This window comes from Dendrobates tinctorius, unplaced genomic scaffold (assembly GCF_039654945.1).
Source record: "Dendrobates tinctorius isolate UK_male_01 unplaced genomic scaffold, ASM3965494v1 ptg000039l, whole genome shotgun sequence".
Classification (NCBI taxonomy): Eukaryota; Metazoa; Chordata; class Amphibia; order Anura; family Dendrobatidae; genus Dendrobates; species Dendrobates tinctorius.
In genome coordinates this window covers 32,914,654-32,936,000 of record NW_027361707.1, presented here as the reverse complement: position 1 = coordinate 32,936,000, position 21,347 = coordinate 32,914,654, and the positions used below count along the sequence as shown (strand labels likewise).

The 21,347-nt window shown below is 46.5% G+C and overlaps 1 protein-coding gene across 1 annotated transcript in view; it reads left to right on the top strand.

Annotated features, from left to right (window-relative positions):
* The first annotated feature begins 389 nt into the window (after nucleotides 1-389).
* FBXL5 (F-box and leucine rich repeat protein 5) overlaps nucleotides 390-21,347 on the top strand; it is a 30,654-nt gene continuing 9,696 nt past the window's right edge. Inside the window, exons 1-9 of the mRNA XM_073574601.1 lie at nucleotides 390-686; nucleotides 10,825-11,040; nucleotides 11,719-11,814; nucleotides 12,655-12,841; nucleotides 14,083-14,265; nucleotides 15,703-15,828; nucleotides 16,050-16,204; nucleotides 16,283-16,365; nucleotides 19,148-19,852. Coding sequence (XP_073430702.1) covers nucleotides 603-686; nucleotides 10,825-11,040; nucleotides 11,719-11,814; nucleotides 12,655-12,841; nucleotides 14,083-14,265; nucleotides 15,703-15,828; nucleotides 16,050-16,204; nucleotides 16,283-16,365; nucleotides 19,148-19,852 — 1,835 coding nt within the window. The 5' untranslated portion in view covers nucleotides 390-602. The remainder of the gene's footprint in view (nucleotides 687-10,824; nucleotides 11,041-11,718; nucleotides 11,815-12,654; nucleotides 12,842-14,082; nucleotides 14,266-15,702; nucleotides 15,829-16,049; nucleotides 16,205-16,282; nucleotides 16,366-19,147; nucleotides 19,853-21,347) is intronic.

Below are 21,347 nucleotides of genomic sequence, written 5' to 3'. Positions count from 1 at the left end.
GGGTCGCCATGCACCGTATGTGTGGCCTGTGTTTCTCGTCAGTGTGCAGCGGTAGACTACAATGTAAAGGACAGTGATGCTACAAATGAGGACATTTGTAGTTCTGGTGGCCAGGAGATCGTGGCAGCCACAAGTTCTCTACTTCATACAAATAGAGGACTGTTGGCCACTGACCACTGTGACCAGTAATGAAAAAACCAGTCCTGACGCAGGAGAGGTGGAGGGGTTCCTGACATTACTGCACACATACAAATGGGTTGAATTCGCTTAATACTACAGCTCCCAGCATGCATCAGTAACACCATGACATCAACATCGTTGGTAAAGCACAGACAGCGCAGTGGACGCATGCCCTTTCTTTCGCTGGCAATGCGCATGTGTTTTAGAGCGCCGCCGAAAAGACTTGTCCGAGAACCGCGCGTGCGCAATAGCAGTAGCAAGTCGGGGCGTGACGCCGGGCTATGGCTGCGCGCAGGCGCAGTGGCGGTAGGCCGTAGTTGCGCACTTGTAATGAGGAGTGTGGCCGCAGGTTTGTTCCCGTCCTGGTAGCCGCTGGCCGCCTGTGGAGCTGCGCGTCGTCTGCCCTGTATGGAGAGTGGAGAATGGCTCCTTTCCCGGACGAGGTGGATGTGTTTACCGGTCCGCACTGGCGGATGAAGCAGCTGGTGGGGCGGTACTGCGATAAGGTAAATGTGGTGTGAACCGGGCAGAGACGGTGCGGCCCGGGCTGGGACTACTGCCCCCAACAGGACGGCACACAGTGTGCACGGAGCCTGAGCTAGGAGGAGGGGGAGTGATATATACAGTATATAGAGTAATATGGTGTATACGGGCTGTACACACCGTGTGCGGTATATAGAGTGTAGTGTATGGTGTATACAGGTCATACACACCGTGTGCGGTATATAGACTGTAGTGTATGGTGTATACAGGTCATACACACCGTGTGCGGTATATAGAGTGTAGTGTATGGTGTATACAGGTCATACACACCGTGTGCGGTATATAGACTGTAGTGGATGGTGTATACAGGTCATACACACCGTGTGCGGTATATAGCGTGTAGTGTATGGTGTATACAGGTCATACACACCGTGTGCGGTATATAGACTGTAGTGTATGGTGTATACAGGTCATACACACCGTTTGCGGTATATAGAGTGTAGTGTATGGTGTATACAGGTCATACACACCGTGTGCGGTATATAGACTGTAGTGGATGGTGTATACAGGTCATACACACCGTGTGCGGTATATAGACTGTAGTGGATGGTGTATACAGGTCATACACACCGTGTGCGGTATATAGAGTGTAGTGTATGGTGTATACAGGTCATACACACTGTGTGCGGTATATAGAGTGTAGTGTATGGTGTATACAGGTCATACACACCGTGTGCGGTATATAGACTGTAGTATATGGTGTATACAGGCCATACACACCGTGTGCGGTATATAGACTGTAGTGTATGGTGTATACAGGCCATACACACCGTGTGCGGTATATAGACTGTAGTATATGGTGTATACAGGCCATACACACCGTGTGCGGTATATAGACTGTAGTATATGGTGTATACAGGTCATACACATTGTGTGCGGTATATAGAGTGGAGTGTATGGTGTATACAGGTCATACACACCGTGTGCAGTATATAGACTGTAGTATATGGTGTATACAGGTCATACACATTGTGTGCGGTATATAGAGTGGAGTGTATGGTGTATACAGGCCATACACACCGTGTGCAGTATATAGACTGTAGTATATGGTGTATACAGGTCATACACATTGTGTGCGGTATATAGAGTGGAGTGTATGGTGTATACAGGCCATACACACCGTGTGCGGTATATAGACTGTAGTATATGGTGTATACAGGTCATACACATTGTGTGCGGTATATAGAGTGGAGTGTATGGTGTATACAGGCCATACACACCGTGTGCAGTATATAGACTGTAGTATATGGTGTATACAGGTCATACACACCGTGTGCAGTATATAGACTGTAGTGTATGGTGTATACAGGCCATATGTATTGTGTGTGGTTTAGTGTTATATGTGCATTTATACTATCGTGTGTGTACGAGGTGTCCGAAGCGGGTTCCGCGTGTGTGCGAGGCGTCCGGAGCAGGGCCGCGTTTGTGCGAGGTGTCCGAAGCGGGTTCCGCGTGTGTGCGAGGGGTGCGGAGCGGGGGCCGCGGGTGTGCGAGGCGTCCGGAGCGGGGCCGCGTGTGTGCGAGGCGTCCGGAACGGGGCCGCGTGTGTGCGAGGCGTCCGGAACGGGTTCCGCGTGTGTGCGAGGCGTCCGGAACGGGTTCCGCGTGTGTGCGAGGCGTCCGGAACGGGTTCCGCGTGTGTGCGAGGCGTCCGGAACGGGTTCCGCGTGTGTGCGAGGCGTCCGGAACGGGTTCCGCGTGTGTGCGAGGCGTCCGGAACGGGTTCCGCGTGTGTGCGAGGCGTCCGGAACGGGTTCCGCGTGTGTGCGAGGCGTCCGGAACGGGTTCCGCGTGTGTGCGAGGCGTCCGGAACGGGTTCCGCGTGTGTGCGAGGCGTCCGGAACGGGTTCCGCGTGTGTGCGAGGCGTCCGGAACGGGTTCCGCGTGTGTGCGAGGCGTCCGGAACGGGTTCCGCGTGTGTGCGAGGCGTCCGGAACGGGTTCCGCGTGTGTGCGAGGCGTCCGGAACGGGTTCCGCGTGTGTGCGAGGCGTCCGGAACGGGTTCCGCGTGTGTGCGAGGCGTCCGGAACGGGTTCCGCGTGTGTGCGAGGCGTCCGGAACGGGTTCCGCGTGTGTGCGAGGCGTCCGGAACGGGTTCCGCGTGTGTGCGAGGCGTCCGGAACGGGTTCCGCGTGTGTGCGAGGCGTCCGGAACGGGTTCCGCGTGTGTGCGAGGCGTCCGGAACGGGTTCCGCGTGTGTGCGAGGCGTCCGGAACGGGTTCCGCGTGTGTGCGAGGCGTCCGGAACGGGTTCCGCGTGTGTGCGAGGCGTCCGGAACGGGTTCCGCGTGTGTGCGAGGCGTCCGGAACGGGTTCCGCGTGTGTGCGAGGCGTCCGGAACGGGTTCCGCGTGTGTGCGAGGCGTCCGGAACGGGTTCCGCGTGTGTGCGAGGCGTCCGGAACGGGTTCCGCGTGTGTGCGAGGCGTCCGGAACGGGTTCCGCGTGTGTGCGAGGCGTCCGGAACGGGTTCCGCGTGTGTGCGAGGCGTCCGGAACGGGTTCCGCGTGTGTGCGAGGCGTCCGGAACGGGGGCCGCGTGTGTGCGAGGCGTCCGGAACGGGGGCCGCGTGTGTGCGAGGCGTCCGGAGCGGGGGCTGCGGGGTGTGCGAGGCGTCCGGAGCGGGGCCGCGTGTGTACGAGGTGTATTACCATAAGTTTGAAAGGAATGCGGCCCCCCAGCTCAATTTTTTTTTATGTGCGGCCCATTTACTCTGCCGAGTTTGAGACCCCTGAAATACGGTATATACACCGCAGTGTCACGTACATTGCTGTATTATGTTATAAGTTCTAATGCTCCGTACCTGATATGCAGTATAACGTACAGCGTATACAATGTAACCTGTATTATGTCCCGGTTGTTATGCACAATGTCTGCTATATACAGTGTAATACTGTGTATATTCCCCTGTACAGATTACACTGTAGACATAATGTGGTTTAGTGTTATATGTACATTTATACTATCATGTATAATGTTCAGTGTAATATCTATTATCAGATACAGTTTATAAAGCATCACGTACAGTGTAGTGCCGGGGAGGACACATCAGTGCTGCAGCCATAGGGGCCCCTCATTCCTCTATTGCAGGTGGAATTTGTGGATTATGATGAATTATTGACCTGCACAGGGCCCATATACTGTCCCTGCACAGGGGCTGCTTCTGTCTGTCCGCACCTGGTGTAGTAGTGTTATTGTATATACTGGACATTATATATGATCTGTGTATTGCCATATACAGAATGTAATGCATTATGTGCATTATATACAACATAGTGCTGTGTGATAATGTCCGGTTTATACAGTATGTTGTAATATGTCACCAGGTATAGGTAACAAGGTACAGTATAGTGGTTATATACGGTATATCACAATGTGTATTACTGCACACAGGTTACATCATGTACAGCATATACAATACTAGATGTAGCGATTATAGTGTATACTAAATACAATGAATTAACCTTACTGAGGTTATATACAGTGTGGTGCTCTAACATATAGCACAATACAAGGGCGCATTCTGATGTTCTCATGTGAATGCCACCCATTGTTTTCACGGATATCACTTGTACCAGTGATAATCTATGGAGTCATTCACACGTCCATTAAAATTGTCACAGAAAGCCATATTATAGCACCAGGCAGTCGGCGGCGGCGGCACCCACGTCATCCCTACACCGCACTCCCTCATTGCTACCCCAGCAGCCTGATTAAGGTCCAGATTCAGGACCAAAACTTTAATTACCGGTGGTTCTCACGGCCTCATTGAATAACATTGGTCCGAGTGCAATACAAAATATCGTCTGATTAGGCCTGTTTCACACACCCGTTTGTCACCATCAGTCAAAATCTGCCGATTTGAAAAAAAAACGGATCCGCCATTTATCTTGGTGGATCTGTTTTTTCCCCATTGACTTTCACTATCGGCGGATTTTGACAGAGGATCGTCCGTTGCATCCGTATTTCTGCAGATCCGCCAAAATTTTGGCGTCCGCCGAGATCACCGAACGGACAATGCAACGTTTTTTTTTCGTCCGGATCCGTATTTTCCTCTTTTGCTACATGTTTAACCCTAAATCCAATCTGGCTGCTGGATAAAAAAAAATCTCTCTCTCGCCTCCACTCACCTCGACATGGCCCGAGATCTCGCCTCCTCTGACCGCTACATCGCCGGTAGTCATTTTCTCTTTTCAGCCGCAGTTCCTTTAAAATTCCGAAATCGGCGGATCCTGGCGCACCAACGGACCGGTGGCTTCCGTTGGTGTTTCATCGCCCACGGATCCGTTATCCGCCATTTTAGTGGCTGCCAACACACAGGAAAAACGTAAGTGTGAAACAGGCCTTAGACGCAAGTGTGAGCGAGCCCTAAACCTGATAGTCAGACTACACAAAAAGGTCAGTAAGTAATATCTCCCTCACCTCTGCTTTAATTCAGGACCATGTTTACAATGTTTTTTTTTTTGTTGGGTAGTTAGAAGGTAGCAGCAATTTTTTATTTTTTTTCCCAGGGAATTTACTAATCTTAATTTTTTTAGAAACCTATTCAGATATGAAGGAAGTACATTGGGTGTCCTACATATTGGGAAAAAAACAGTGATGCCCTTTTGGGGAGGAAGCGGGGAGGGTTGCTGTTTTCTTGTATGTCAGGTCAGGAAAAAGACCTATTAGTGGTCTCGAAGGGGGTCGAGGTCAGTTTTTCTTCTGAGCTGTATATTTTTGGTGCCTTCCATTATTAAACTAAGGTTTTTAATGCAAAAATTCATAATTTGCATTTTTGTAATCACCATTTTAGTCTTGTTTTTCTTTTCTGCCTTTGTGGATATTGTCCTATTCATCAAAACTGCGCCCAGTGGTTGAATGCTGCGTACATGAAAGATGCTTTTCCTTCACTCTTCTGCCTGTTCTGTCCCTTTTTGGAGTTATGGTGTACGATCTCGGGAAATGTTGCATGTTGGTCTTCAGCTGCTCAAAAGAACTATAAAATGTACACCAGGTAGATGAGACACCACATTTGGGGAAAAACAAAAATGAAGTCACATCATAAACTTGGGTCGAAAACATGTGGCGTTAGCTAACACAGCCCTTGTTGATGAGCAAAAAAAATGGTTGAAAAAATGCAAAAAGGTACAAAACTGATAATGAATTGGGCAAAAACAAATAAAATTAGGAACTCCACTGATTTCAATGATGGATCTGCCCCTTAATGTGATGTAACCTGCTGTAATAGTGCAGTGAATGAGGGGGACGTTTGCTCTGAGCGTATTCTGCATTTCTGCTTGCTCATGCTTATACTGCAGTCTGTATATAGCGGAGAGCTGACGGCTCGATCACAAGTATATGCATTGCATCACCTCTAGGGTTGTGTGTACGTGTGTGTATGTATATGTACACACACACACTGTTATGTGTGTGTGTATGTATGTATGTGTGTGTGTGTATATATATATATATATATATATATATATATATATATATATATATATATATATATTATAATGTAAATGCATCGCAGTCCTGGTTCAGGTGGTGACTTCTGGCTTGTGTATTGATCTCTATCAGCTCAATGGATGATATTGTACACAGGCATCCATGTACATGGCCGCAATACCAGACCGACAAGGAGAAGGATGGAAATAAGTATTTGTTGCAGATTTTGCTTGTTGACTTAAATAGGGAAGTCAAGATTCGCTGAAGATTTTGTTGCCAATGGATTCCTGTAAAATCCCCTTTTTTCCTGAACATCGAGCCAGACCATGTGTCAGATCATATGTTGCCTCCTGTAAATGTATGAATAATCCTGAGGCGGCGCACCTTATTGTCACTGTAAATACTTTTTTTTTTTTTTTTTGTATACTGTTGGTTAGTCGTGATACAATTTTTCACTTACTTGACATTATTGAATCTCACTAAGTTTTTGAAAGAGCAGGCAGTAGACATAATTATCTTGTGATCCTGTAAATGTCTCTATAAAGGTGTGTGCACCTGGGTGATGTGTTTGGTGTCTTGCGGATCGATCAGTGGATGGCAGGGACATTGTACCAACTCTAATCAGTCCTGGTGTAAAAGAACCTTTAGTCTTGTAGTTCCAGGCACCCACTCACTGCAATTTTCCGTTATTGCCATTTTTTCCCATATAACATTTGGCCCCGTTTGACAACATTCTATATAATGCTGCACATATTACTCCAATTTGCTGTGCAAGGCAAAAAAACCCCCTTTTATTATATTCCCCTCTGGGGCTGTCTGGTGGGTGCCGCTGGTCTTGGTCCAGTGCCTCTTGTCTTCCTGTGCTTTGCGTTATCAACACAGTGTTCCCCTTCGCGTCTGTGCACAGGCGCACTCCTCTCTGCCCTGTCGGAGGGCAGCGCAGGGTCCTGTAATGCACAGGCGCTCTTTTGACCTTTTACGGCGCATGCTCAGAACTGATCACAAAAGGGTGCTTGCGTGGAGGGGAACACTGGACGACGTAGGAAGCGTCATCCACACCAAGCATAGGAGGACAGAAGAGAGGAGGCAATTGGACCGAATCACTCCGTAGGCAAGTATAATAAGTTTTGGGGGTTTTTTTCCCCCTTCTCCAGCAGCTATTTTTTTTTTTTTTGGACTGAAAAGCTGGTCAGTCTGAGGAATACTTCACTAGTCAGAGCAGGAGGAGAACCTGACATCTATAATACTATGCCACAAACTCATGACCTCACAAATCTGGTAAAATGAAGATAATGTGGCCAACCCCTTTAAACCGACCTCATACTTTCGTATTTGCTGTCAAACGTGTGTTCCCACGTGATGTTTGCCTTGAAAACGCAGCATTGCGCTCTCCCAGGGAAGTGAATGAGATTCTTCAATCCTGAAGTCTCGAGCACACGCTGCTTATTTTTTTGCCTTGCAGATTTGAAGTCATTTCACATCTGCAGCATGGAAAGAAATGTTTCCAGTGTTTCTGGCGTGTGTTTCACCCAAACCACGTTAGAAGAGTGCAGCATTTTATTCAGCGTTTTTCCTGCCGGCGTCTCCTTATTTGCTGCAGATTTTTCCGCTGGAAATACTGCATGTGTGTACACGCTGCAAATATCCGTCCGTCTTGGGATTATTCCTGCGTGATAAGTAGGACAGTCCCGGACATGTATGCCCAGGGGACGGTGACTGTTATCTAGAATGTTTTCCTATATGTCAGTATGCTTCTAACTTGATAGGATGTGAACACTGAAAAGCAGCAAAATAATCACCAAGGATGGGGCTGGTCATGGTTTGCCGAAAAAAAAACCCAGCGTGCCATATCTGTGCCAATACGCAAAGCGGAGGCAATCTGCTGACTTCAGTGGCAGCAAGCGTGCATGAGTATGGGGGCGTGGGGTCAAGTGTATAGGCACGTCTTCCACGAGACAGACGCCATGCCAAGGTTGTTAACACTTGTAGGCCCCAGGAATTCTTCTGGCCCTTTAACGTGTTTGCACATTATGATGAAGAACTTTACACAGCGGAAAAGTTTGTGGCTTTTTATGAGCAAAGAGATAAGAAAGTTTGTGAACGTCTGGGACGTGACCCGCTAATCTTTCCCTTTCAAGAGCTGTACGGATAGAAGCCATCATTAATGGCCGTGGGAATGCCTACATGTGCAGATATGTCTGTGTGGTCATGATTAGCGTTTGCTTTAATTATGCTAAAGGCAGCCATTATACCACTCATTACCCGCCTGACTAAGCGTCCTCTGGAAATCTGCTAAAACCTGCTAATCCCAGGTGGAGAAGAAAGCCGCATCCCTGAGCGCTCATCAGGCCGGTAATCCCCGAAGCCTCAAGGTCAGCGCTTGGCAAGTGAGTACCAGACCCCAAAAAGCTCTTACCTATATAGACTATCGGGCTGTTCACATGTCAGATATTTTCCTCGGACTGAGTGTTCCATGCAAAATCATGGTGACATGCCTGATATTGATCCAAGTGTTGGATCAAAATTCGACGTTCAAGTCTTTGGGTCCAGGAAAGAATCTGCCCGCGTTCTTATGCCGTCCGTGTGCTGCCTGTTTTTCAGTCTCTGATAGGTGGAGAATCTTTAAATTTTTTTCACTAAAAAAAAAAAACTGTCCGCACTCCGCTGAAAATCTGATGAGACTCAGTCTGTTTTTCTTGTACGTCAAAAAAACTGAGGCCTTATTATGGGCGCAGCTCAGCTCCTTGATCGCTCCAGGTGAAGTCATGTTTTTTAAAAAAAAACAAAAAAAAAACATTTGGTTTGATCAATATATTTTTGTGCTGCAGCGAGCAGCACTCCTTATATCTGAGGTTCAGTGATATGTAAAGCCTTTTACAGCTTCCTTAAAGCAACTTGTAACTTAAAGAAAAAATATCAGAAAGGAAACCTCTGCCTTAGACTTTCTGCAAGCAACAGATCAAGCATTGGTGTAGAAAGTCAGCCATTCTTACCCTCCACATTCTGTTTTTTTTTAGCCCCATGGCCCGAGGCGAATCGTTCTCCTCTTCACGCACACTTATTTTCTAAATGCAGTGAAGGTGCTGACAAAATAAAGACCAAATGATTCCTTTCCACCATTGATCACTGTGTCCTAGCGTTCTATGGCGACATGTGACTCATTGCAGCGTTAGATGTAATGATTTCTTAAGGTGTCTCGCTGTGATCTCGTTTGTGGCAACACGGTCTCGTATGTTTCGAATTGTGTTGGGTTTTCTGTTGCTGGTCACAAGTTGCACACATCACTTTCGTCATGCAAATTGTCTGCAACTCGGTGATCTTGTTCACAGCCAAATTAGAGCTCTAAAGTAGTGGTGCTATAGCAGGTCGCATAAATGTTGTGGTTGCGCCACTTGTCCTTGTAGCTTCAGTTTAATGGCACAGTCTAGGACCACATCCTGTTAATTAGCTCATACCAGACTCCTGTGCATCTGCCCTGCCCACATGCAGCAGCATCCCGCCGCGCTGTTACTGCAGACTTGTCAGTCCTCACATTACCCACTGTCGGGATTCCTCAGGCCCGGAGCAGGCGAGCGCATGACCCTCAGTACAAGTGTATTGAGGGAGGCTGGGCATGTGTAGTTGGAGGTACACTACATACCCGGGATATCCAGACGGTACGTACGCGCTGTGACTATTCATAAATCTGCTGTCACAACCAGTTAGTGAATCCAAGTCTGTACTGATCACTGACCACCTTCTATGAGGGTCGCATGTCGCCTTTCAGCACCGAGGTCCCAAGTTGAAATCCAATCAAAAGCGGCATTTGCATAGAGCTTACATGTTCTCCTTGGGTTTCTTCAGGTTTCTCTCATATGCATGCTATGTAGATGGAGGTGGTATAATGTGTTGTAGATCCCTTTTTTTTTTTTTTTTTTAATTGCAAATTTTGCTCCAGTCCTTTCACAGTCTCAGGCTGGTTTCACACTTGTGTTTTTTAGTGTTGCGCCTTGGGCGCTATCGTGCGCATGCGCTTTGCTCCCCTATATTTAACATGGGTGCGCATGGTCTAGCGCATGCACGTGTTCGTATGCGTTTTTTTGTTGTGTGTGCCTAGGTGCCCTGGACGCCACCTGTTGCATTTTTGGTCCGTCCGACCTATTTCAAAAAAACGCATGCTCACGGAATGCGCAAAAAATCAGCATTACTGTCTATGGGAATGCACGCGTGTGCTAGAACATACGCACGCATGCGTTTTTTCAGTTAACATGGTGACAAACTAGGTAAATCGCGTGCGCAAAAAACAGCAAACGCATGCAAAACGCATGATTTTTTTGCATGCGTTTGGTATGCGCACGAGGCGCAGCGCAAAAAAAAAACGCTAATGTGAAACTAACCTTAAGCTCTACAACCACCTTAAATAATTCTAGCATTTCTCCAGTCTGTTATTAGTTCCTTTTTATAATGTTGGGAACACTGATGTAATCGCCTGTGGGCCTTTCATCACACGGCGTGCGTGACACGGCTTTTCTCTTATGAGGCTGGGTATTTGTGCTGTAGGTTAGTCATCTTCATTTCCACCGGCTTCATTAAGGATGGTGACAATTGGATCAGACTTATCTTTTGTTCTTTATCTTTCCTACAATTTTCTTGTCTTAAATGAACACCAATGTACCGGTTTTGCTTCTCACACAGCTCTCCAAGACCAATTTCTCCAACAATAATGATTTCCGGGCTCTGCTACAGTCCTTGTACGAGACCTTCAAGGAGTTCAAAATGCATGAGCAGATCGAGAACGAGTGCATCATCGGCCTGCTGCAGCAGCGCAGCCAGACCGTGTACAACGTCCACTCCGACAACAAGCTCTCCGAGATGCTCGTCCTCTTTGAGAAGGGGCTGAAAAATGTCAAGGTAAGCTTCCGATTGCGTGCGGCACTACCATGCTTGCAGAATTCAAGGGGTCTAGGATAGGACATTTTTCTTTCGAACAGCGCCCCATTCCGCTGTTTGGTGGCCACACGCGCCAGACTTTGCCCAATAATTAATGAGTTCTGGGAATTGCTGAGAGTGAAGGATCGGTTTTATTTGGCCATTGTCAATCAGTAAATCCGTCCGCTAACAGGTATAATTGCATTTTCTTTTATTACCTAGTAGATTTCGCCTATAAAGGTTGTTGGGGATGCCAATGTGGATTGGGGGTAGTCTATTTTCATATGTTCTGTCAACTTCAGCATTAAAATACTTGGATTAGAAATTAAAAAACAACAAAAAACCCCAACCACCATGAAAAGTTTCCTATCCTAGAGTCATGTGATTGCTAAATAAATGAACCCCCATCATTTGGGAGAGGTTGGGGTTGTCGCTTGCTTTCTTACAACATATGAGGGAAGTCTGAGATTGTGCAGAGGGTTGTGACACCCCGTCCTGGAAGAGATTTTTCTCACCATAAATATTCACCCCTGCTGACATCTAATGTCACTTGTAAAAGTTCACTAGGTTTTGCTGCGCTGACAAGTTTTGTGCTTTAAAGCCGAGGTTCATATGCCGCACATAAAAGGTCTTGTGTGACTCTGTATTCTGCGCTCTCAGGATGAATATGAGCAGCTGAACTATGCCCAACAACTGAAGGAGAGGCTGGAGGCTTTCACCAGCGACTTCATCCCTCATATGAAGGAAGAGGAAGAGGTGAGTGCTCCGTGCTCGGGGGCAGATGAAGGGCATTGTGATCTTTGCACCAGTCCTAGCTTTTCACTCTCAGGTCTTTTCAGTGGATTTTCTTTTATTTAAACCAATTACTTCCTCTGATTGGTCCTGCTCCACCGATTCTGCAACATTTTTGTATGCGTGCCATTCTGTTACAAGGTTATACCCCAGGTAACAGATGAAAATTTTCCTTTTAAGCAACTGGGCATGTACCACGGAACTTCTTTGTGGACATTTGCTCTTTCTTCTCGGTGTCTGACTTTCTGTGGGGTTCATCCAGTTGGTTACTGTCGAGGTTCATAGCTTTTAAAAGTGCAAATGTACAAGGGAAAAAAAATTGTTCTAAAATCATGTTTGTTTGTTTTTTCTGTTGTATACGCCCAGTTGGTTAAAGGAAAAATGTGGATCTTTATTAGCTGGGGTCACAACTTTTGGAACAGGAGCACCAAGGAAAAAAAAAGTCTAGTTTCCACAGTCGGTGGAGCAATCCCAATTGGAGGAGTAACTTGGTTTAAATGAAAGGGAACCTGTTGTCTATTTACAGCAAAGTAATAGTGTTATCGGGCTAATCTGCAGGTTGATAGCCTTATGAAGGTGCCCAGCTGCGGCACCCAGGAGAATAGGAACTTTATCCCTCCCGGGATCTGCCGGCTTTCAGTCTTGCCGATGTCGCTGTCGTCATCACTCAGAGCGGCAGCTGGTAACGCGTGCCGCTGCACTGACCTAATAGGTGCTCTAAAAAAAAAATCAGGGGATAGGTCCTTCTTGACCAAATTGCCTTCATGCGATATTTACATGTAGACTAAACAGGCACCCTTTTAGGTTTTTCAGCCAATGTTGATGGAGTACTTTACTTACGATGAGCTCAAGGACATTAAAAAGATGGTGATTGCCCAGCATTGCTCCCAGAAAGACCCCACAGAGCTTCTCAGAGGGCTGAGTCTCTGGAATGAAGCTGAGGAGCTTCAGAAGGTGCTCAAGTATTCCGTGGATGAAAAGTCGGAGAAGGGTAAGGCCTATTGCCACTGTGCTTAATGCTTTAAAAGGGTCTTTCCACAAAAAAAATAACACATCGCCAATCCACAATTGAGGTGATAACTGATCGCTGGCGGTTCTTTTCCTCAGTTCCTTCTGCAGTCAAGTGAATGGAGCAGCATGGTTGTAGACCATTCAATGTGTTTCTTTGGAAAGCACCTTTAAGGCTAGATGTACAGTATGATTTTTGGCCTTGCAGCACAAGTTTGCCTTACTGCAGTGCCAATTGCGACATTCAGGGAAGCATGATGCAACAGCTGCAAAAGCGCAAACCGGCTTGGTTTCATCATAACCACATTTGCTTCATTAGTTCTGATTTAGCTCTGTAAAATTGTGATCTTCATGTCACATGGCCAAAAGCTGCTGCGTAGCCTTAGGCGAATGCTTTGAATATTGACGCACATTAGAATTATTTACTAGTAACTTGTACAATAGTTTGGGCACTCAAACCCCTTTGCGACCTTGGTCGTATCGTTCTCTTTGATGGTGCATCGGCGTTGAACCTGCATCTTTCCTGGCACATGACTGCTGATTTGATCAGTGGACATGTGCCTCCAACAGCCGCAAGTGGAATCACAATCCACCTGAGGCTGTTAACATATTAAGATGTTAAAAGTCGCTGTTAATCTCTGAAGCGGCATTTAACTAGCGCAACCTGAAAGTGTCGCTAGACACGCCCATCGGTGCCCAGTCACACAATCAGGGGCACCAGTGGGTTGTCACGACAGCCGGTGGTCTGCAAAAGACGACGGTACCTGTCATTGTGAACTTCCTTTTATTGCGGAACCGTCGCCCGCATTTGTAGGACGTGATAAGCATTTATGCTATCGCAGATGTATGGAAATTGATAGGTATTCTTTAAACAATGATTTGAAAAGTTACTCATAGTTTCCTAAATTGTTATTCATAATTGGGGAGCAGCTTCCATGCTGTCCTTGGTCTCAGTAGCAACATTAAACAATGGCCGGTCGCCTCACTGCTGTATCCTATGGACTGACCCAGGAGTTGCCGTTTTGGACAGTCTGTAGCCCCCAGTCCTTCTCACTCCCTCTTGTTGCGGTTATCTGGTACATACGGCGTGTTTCCTACATTCTCGTTTTACATGGTCCTTGTCCTGATACCTTCCAGCACACAGTAGTTATATGGGAGGTGATAGGCCCGTAGGCCATCAGGGCGGCACTAGGAGTTATTTCTCATCTTCTCTTCTTGTTATAGAGCCAGCTGCTCAGTCGAGCGCAACATCCATTTGTCATCTTCCTCCGGAGGTAATGCTGAAAATTTTTAGTTACCTTAGTCCGCAGGAGCTGTGTCGTTGTAGCCAAGTAAACAGTAAATGGGCACAGCTGGCAAAGGCTGGATCTCTCTGGAGGCATCTGTATCCTGTGCTGTGGGCAAGAGGTGAGTCACAGCGCTGTTAAGTTGGCTCCATGTGTCACAACTGGTTCAACGAAGAACAGATCCATCTACATAGAATTCTGGCCCAGGTTTCTGGCACAGCGCTTGTGCAGGCACATACGAAGAGTAGAGCCCCGGCCACCGTACTTGATACAAGTCATGGATTTGAACACTGACAACCCGGTGACATTATAAGTTGTAGCTTTAATCAAGATTATCGATATCGTAGAACTCGTGGCTCAAAGATGTTCTCCAATTTTAGACATTCATGACTTGTAGATGTTGGTCCCACCTCTGGAGCCTGCACCTTTCTCCAAAATAGGAGAACAAGCATAGAGGTGGGTTGACATGTGCACGCCTGCTCAGCTAACTATCATCGCTATACCCATTGGGGCTCAAAATCTAAATTCCTTATTTCTATGTCGTTGGCATGTAGGAGGAACATACAGATGTTTTTTACGGGATTTTAACCCAGGACTCTAGTGCTGGAAAGGAACAATGCTATTCACTAAGCCATTATGCTGCCCTAAACTGTCACATAAGTGATTGAGGGGTCACACACATGCCGGCCACATATCCATTCACTCTCCACCTGGACGCAGTCACCATTAGCTTCCTCACCAGATGAAACAGATCTGAGGAGGCCACTCAGCAGATAAGTGCAAGTCCCAAAGAAGGGATCTGTATCTATCAGACATTCCTATAAATGTGTAGGATTGGAACACCCCTTTAATGTACATCTGTTGCAGATGAGACATTTTTCGTCATATCCCCTTGCCCTTCGGAGATATGGCATTTCATGACACTAATGCTTTGTTTTTGGAGATAACTATTGTATAATGTCTTTACAATATTGAAGTCAGGTGGCTTCTCCTCTCTGCTGTTCAGGTACGTAAGAAAAAAATGGGCACATCCATCCGATTTCAGTCCTCCCTTTTCTGCTTTTCACTTTATTTTTGCAGCATATTTAATGGCTAAAGCTGACGTTAGATAAATGTGAGCTGAGGCCTTCAATGTCTGTGACGTGGCCTGATGTAACATGGATGGATGCATCACTGCTGGAATATACGGAATATGCCTAATCCACGCTGCCTTTCCCTGGCAGTGGCCATGGCACTGCCAGCTCCTTTGTAATGCCAGCTTTCAGACTTTGACTGCACACATGTTCTATGTATGTAGTAGATCAGGTTCTATCACTACTTCTCTGTGACACCCAGTGTTTGTGTCTGGGTGAATAATTAAATAGGACGTGTCGTGTCTCTATAACGGACACCATCCTGATTCCATCTCCGCTTGCATTGTATTTCCCAGTTGTGTGACACAGTGGGGACAATATATTGCTTGTTCATGCCTTGTCATAGTTGCCTTGTCTTCAGGTTGATAGATGTGCCACCCTTTTGTTTTTTTCCTTTTTGCATTGTGATAAGTGTCCTTTTATAGGGAACTGGTACAATGGGGCACCTGCTCACCTGGACACGGAGCCAGACGAGGACTGGGTGTCCAGTAGGAAGGATGAGAGCCGTGCATACCAAGAGTGGGACGAGGATGCTGACATTGATGAGTCAGGTATTGGAGCCTTCTGATAGGGGTCTCGTGTAAATGAACGAACTACCACGTAATATATGGCACGGCCAAAGCCACCAAAGAAAAAAAAAAAAGAGGAGTTGACCTTCTTTAGTGGGTTATGCTCATCTGCTGTGAAGATTGTGGCCTGTTCACCCTGCATGAAACTAGGTAAAGAAGGCTTTCTCATGCCTTTGTTCATCAAGTGCTTCTTTTCATTACAGAGGAGCCTGAAGATGATGGGTATTCTTCATCCATAAGCGTGGCACAGCAAGAAAAGGAGCTACTGCAAGGATTAATTCAGAATGTTCTCCCCCACGTTGGTCATTCAGTGAAGACCCTTGTACTTGGCTACAGTTCGGCAGCTAGCAGCAAAATGGTAGGACCAGCCCAGATAGAGATTTCCTGTGATTAGTAGCTCAGGCATCTTGTATAATTGGCGTTTTCTGATTTATAGATTCGTCAGATGCTGGATTTTTGCCCCAATTTAGAACACTTGGATTTTACTCAGACGGACGTTTCAGACTCTGCTTTTGATGGGTACGTTGATGTAATACAGGAAAGCAATCCTCCATGTTTATGTTCAAAGTAAAAATCTCCAAAGTGAGTTTTGTGTGTCCGGTAAGCCCCTGTGATACTTCTCAGCAGCTATCACTTTGGAGTAGGTACACACATACCGATTTGCATCAGAAAATCTTTCACCCAAAAATTTTTTATCAATATATGTAAGGTATTGGTTGATATTAAGGCCTTAATACGGAAGCTGGCAAACTAACGTCAAAGTTCCTTACACTTGCCAGTCCTACTCTAACATGAAAACCTCAAAAAGAGGAAAAAATCCTCCAAAAAATTCTGAAACAAAACAGACAGGCCTAAATGCATCTGCACTGATACAGGGTGCAGCGGACCCAAGTAAAATGGCAGCTGCACAGGTGCATAATTACCAAATTAAACAGCCAGCCTACAATCAGGGATTGGCCGTGTGGTACACCAGTGCAGAGAAAATAATCCGCATGTGGCTGTGTTCTCTTAGGGGGGCTGCCCAGTGCCAACTAGAATGCATCCCGTGCGGATTATTTTCTCTGCACTGGTGTACCACACGGCCAATTCCTGATTGTAGGCTGTCTGTTTCATTTGGTATTTATGCACCTGTGCAGCTGCCATTTTACTTGGGTCCGCTGCACCCTGTATCAGTGCAGATGCATTTAGGCCTGTCTGGTTTGTTTCAGAATTTTTTGGAGGATTTTTTCCTCTTTTTGAGGTTTTCACTCCCAAAAAATTGCAGTATACAGTACCTGCAAAATGAATGGGATTTCGGCAATCCCAAGTACACATACGAATGTGTGCAAACGCAAGACCGTGCGCCCCCCCCCCCCATGTTAAAGATAGGGGCGCATGACACATGCGCATGGATGCGCCGCAAACGCGGCGCACAGCAACGCTAATGTGAAACCACCCTTAGTGGTTATCCTGCCGAGAGACTTGTTTTTGGTGCAGAAATGTCTGCAATTCGCAAACTTTTTTCTCTACAGGTCTCTTATATGATGATATATGGCTCTTAGCATCATATGACATGATTTGTACAGGATCAGAATGAACGTGATCATTTACCTTGTGATGTTAGATACCCAAAAAGGCAATTGCTATGTAATATCTGGATAGTACCTGCTTTCAGGTGGCCACAAAACATGCTCTTCTTTCTACACAATGCCCCAGAGGTCAGAAAGCTGATAAGACAATATACGTTTATGGCATCTCCATACCCCATGAATCAGAGGGTCCTGATGGGTGCAGGACCCTCTACTGGGACCTAGATCAGTTTTAAGAATAGGGTCTGGGTACTGTCAGGAAAAGACATGCGTATCTTTCTCCATTAACTTCTATGAGAGCTCTGATAACTACTGAGCGCACAATACTCCCCTTCCTCTTTGTCCCACAGGCCTGGCTTAGGCTGGTTTCACATTCGCGCTTTTTAAGCGCACGCACGGCCGGGGGTAGCTCCGCCCCCGAGCCGGCTCTCTGCCCGGCGTGCCCGCCCCTTCCTTGTAGCGCCGCCTCCTAGCGCACAGCGGCGCCTGCGATCGGCGCACCCTATCTTTAGCATAGGGTGCGCAGATCGTGCGCAGGCCGTGCGCTAGTTGCGCTTTGACCTGCGCTGCGCACTTTTGACGGTGCGCCGTGCGCACCAAATTCAAACTTTTCGGATTTTGGCGCGCAAGGCGCACCGTCAAAAGTGCGCAGCGCAGGTCAAAGCGCAACTAGCGCACGACCTGCGCACGATCTGCGCACCCTATGCTAAAGATAGGGTGCGCCGATCGCAGGCGCCGCTGTGCGCTAGGAGGCGGCGCTACAAGGAAGGGGCGGGCACGCCGGGCAGAGAGCCGGCTCGGGGGCGGAGCTACCCCCGGCCGTGCGTGCGCTTAAAAAGCGCGAATGTGAAACCAGCCTTACAGACGTCGTAACAGATGGATATGAACTTTAAAGCGCCACTCCAGAGTTTTCTTTTTCAGCGCTGGAGTGGTGTTTTAAATCTAAGATCCTTGCCCCCGTTCTTATACTCACCTTTTAGCGGCTTCACCTTTTACCAACACCGTAACGGTCCGGGGAGCCATGTTGCGTCCGCAGCTAATGACTTGCAGGACGTCAGATGTTACATCACAAGAGCTCAACACAAGTCTGAGAGCCAGAACGAGGGTCTCATAGACTTGTATTGAAAATAAACCTGCAGAGAACACTTTTTTTCACCTGAGACTGACTGGAGCAATGATGGAAACGCTGGAAAAGCACCACTCCAGCGGTGCAATAAAAAAAAGCAAAATACTCTGGAGTGGTGCTTTAAAGGGAATCTTTCCGCAGACTTTTGCTATGTAAACTAAGGACAGTAGGAGATGGGGGGTGAAACTCTTAATTACAGTGATGTGTCACTTATTAGGCTGTGCGTTGTTCTTTCAATACAATCAGTGTTTTATCAGCAAGATATGATCACTGCTGGGCTAGCTGTCTTGTGCCTCCTGGTCCAATCCCAGCACTGATGAGCATCTTACTGTCAGTATACAATGTACATAAAGACCTCTTGTGTGGGCGGGGGCAGCTTTCTGAGCTCTGCTACATCTATACCAGAGAATTTTGATTTTATCACAACTGCTGCAACCAGTAAACTAAGTGACACATCGCTGGAATCAGGTTCTCTTCCCCTACATCTTGTTGTTTCAGACGAGGTAGCAAAAAACCTGCAGACAGATTCCATTTAAAATGATGATCTAGCATCAGGATGTTTTTCCATTTGCTTTTCTTTTATTTTAATTTTTTTTTTCTCTTTCAGGTGGTATTTTGGTAGTTGTCAAAGCCTTCGTCACATTGATTTTTCTGGATGTGAGAAGATCAGTGACATGACGTTAGAAAGGTTGAGCCTTGCACTTGGCATGCTACCTTCTTACAGAAAAGCTTTATTTAAATGTTCCCGAAATAACAAAAATGTTAAATTGGCCTGGGGGAGAAAAGACATGGCCAACAGGATGAGGACTAGCACCATGCAATGCATCGGTGGCCAATGTGGGCTCTTCTCTGAAGAGTTATGGACACGCTGTAGCCCCTCTGATGGGTATCCGTCTGCACCTTTCTGGATTTTACATTCTGAGAGGCTGGCTGACATCGAGGATGCCGCCGACTGGAAGTATAGAAATACTGATGGACTTTGTGTATTGGAGATGTCCTCCAGTATGAATTGTTTTTCTAATGGGTTTTGCAACAGAAAGCCTGGAGTGAGGACTAATGGCAGCTGGCAGCAGCGATATCTCTCGGATGCTTACACCTATTGTGGCCATTCATTTTGTTCTGCTGGAGCAAAGCTACGGACTATACAAGCACTCCCAGAGCCCTCCGCATTGTGCCAAGGTGGCAAAAGGACTCCGCAGTCAGAGGGTAGAGACGCTTACTCTGGGGGTGCAATGTCTGAGCCCCGCGCTGCACGTGTGCTACAGTTACTCAGCCTCTCCGGGTGTCATCAGATCACGGATGGTGGTCTCAGGTACATGGTCATTACTTTCGCTTAGTAGCATTTTCCATCTGATTGCTCGCACTTTATTGCAGTAATAAACATTTATAGATGTTTGGAAATGATCGTAGAACCCACTGAAATGGAGTTTTCCCAAAATTCGAAGTTAGCCCCCCGCCCGTATTATAGGAGATAACTCACTGATCACTATCGGACCGACCCCCTAGAGATCACGATAACGGGGCTTTGTGAATCCCCGTCTGGATTAGAGCAAAGGTACAAAGCTCATCCTTTGCTCCATTCATTGAGAGTAATGGAAATAGTGGAGTGTTGTACTCTTTCTCCGGCGCTTTCATATCTCCCAATTTATGGAAGACCCATTTAAACCGTATCTGTCATCAGATCAGTGGGCATGGTTATACAGCTCTGTTAGACCCGATGAAGCTGCTCTACTTTACGAACGGAGTCTGCTACCATTTACGTGTGATTTTTTTTTTTTTTTTGTTAGTACACCTGCCTCATCAGGTCTAAAAGACTTATTTAATATGTGCAGTTGGTATTGTGAAATGTGGGGACAGATTTGCTTTAGGATCACCCCGCACCCCATTGTACTTTCACTGTGTGAATGTAATGTACCTGGCTGTAAGAGATGGTCGATCATCTGTCTCTTCTGGTCTCCCGTACATTGTAATCGCCAGTTATATTTCCTCTCCTTCAGCATATATGATACATATGGAAGTGAGATCAGTAAACAGGACAGGCCTTGTAACTATATCTAATCCATTACCTGACGCTGAACTCAAAGGAGCGATTGTTGCACCCACTGACAACTCTGGCCCGAAAAGGAAATTCTCCTAATAAAAGGGATGATGTCCCACTAAGTCCAAGTTACCTCCTACCAGAGGGGTAAATTGCTGGAGATCCGACCTTTGGATCAACAGCCTAAACTTGCACAGTGGGAATAATGTGGTAGCAGGAATGACTACTACTCCATCATCTTCTATGGGAGCTTCAGTGTGCGTGCGTGGTCACCACTCAGGGAGTAAGGACCCCCAATAATCTTGTTGATGGTCGTAGTTGATGTGCTGAGTGGGACAACCTCTTTAACTCCTTAATGTAAATTGATGTAGATGTACATGATTGAGGCGCCCATGTGGAGGGGGCCCTGGAGCGAAGCTGTACCCACACACTGTAGATGCCGGCACCAGTGTATAACAGCAGCTGGCGGCTCTTATCGCTGCTATCAACCATTTACATGGACGGTACGATTATGGCAATATCAAACTTGTAAGTTTTTTTTTTTTTTTTTCTTTCTGTGTTTAAACAGAAAATCAGAACTTGTCTCTCACTATCTTTTTTTAGATCTGTAACTTTACCTGTATCAGGTTTTTTTTTTTTTTTTTTGTATTTTTAACTAATGCAGTTTTTGGATACATACAATATTTTGATCGTTTTCTACTACTATTCTATTTTTTTTGTGAGATGTTCGATGACTGAAAAAACATAAATCTGGCGTTTGAGTTTTTTT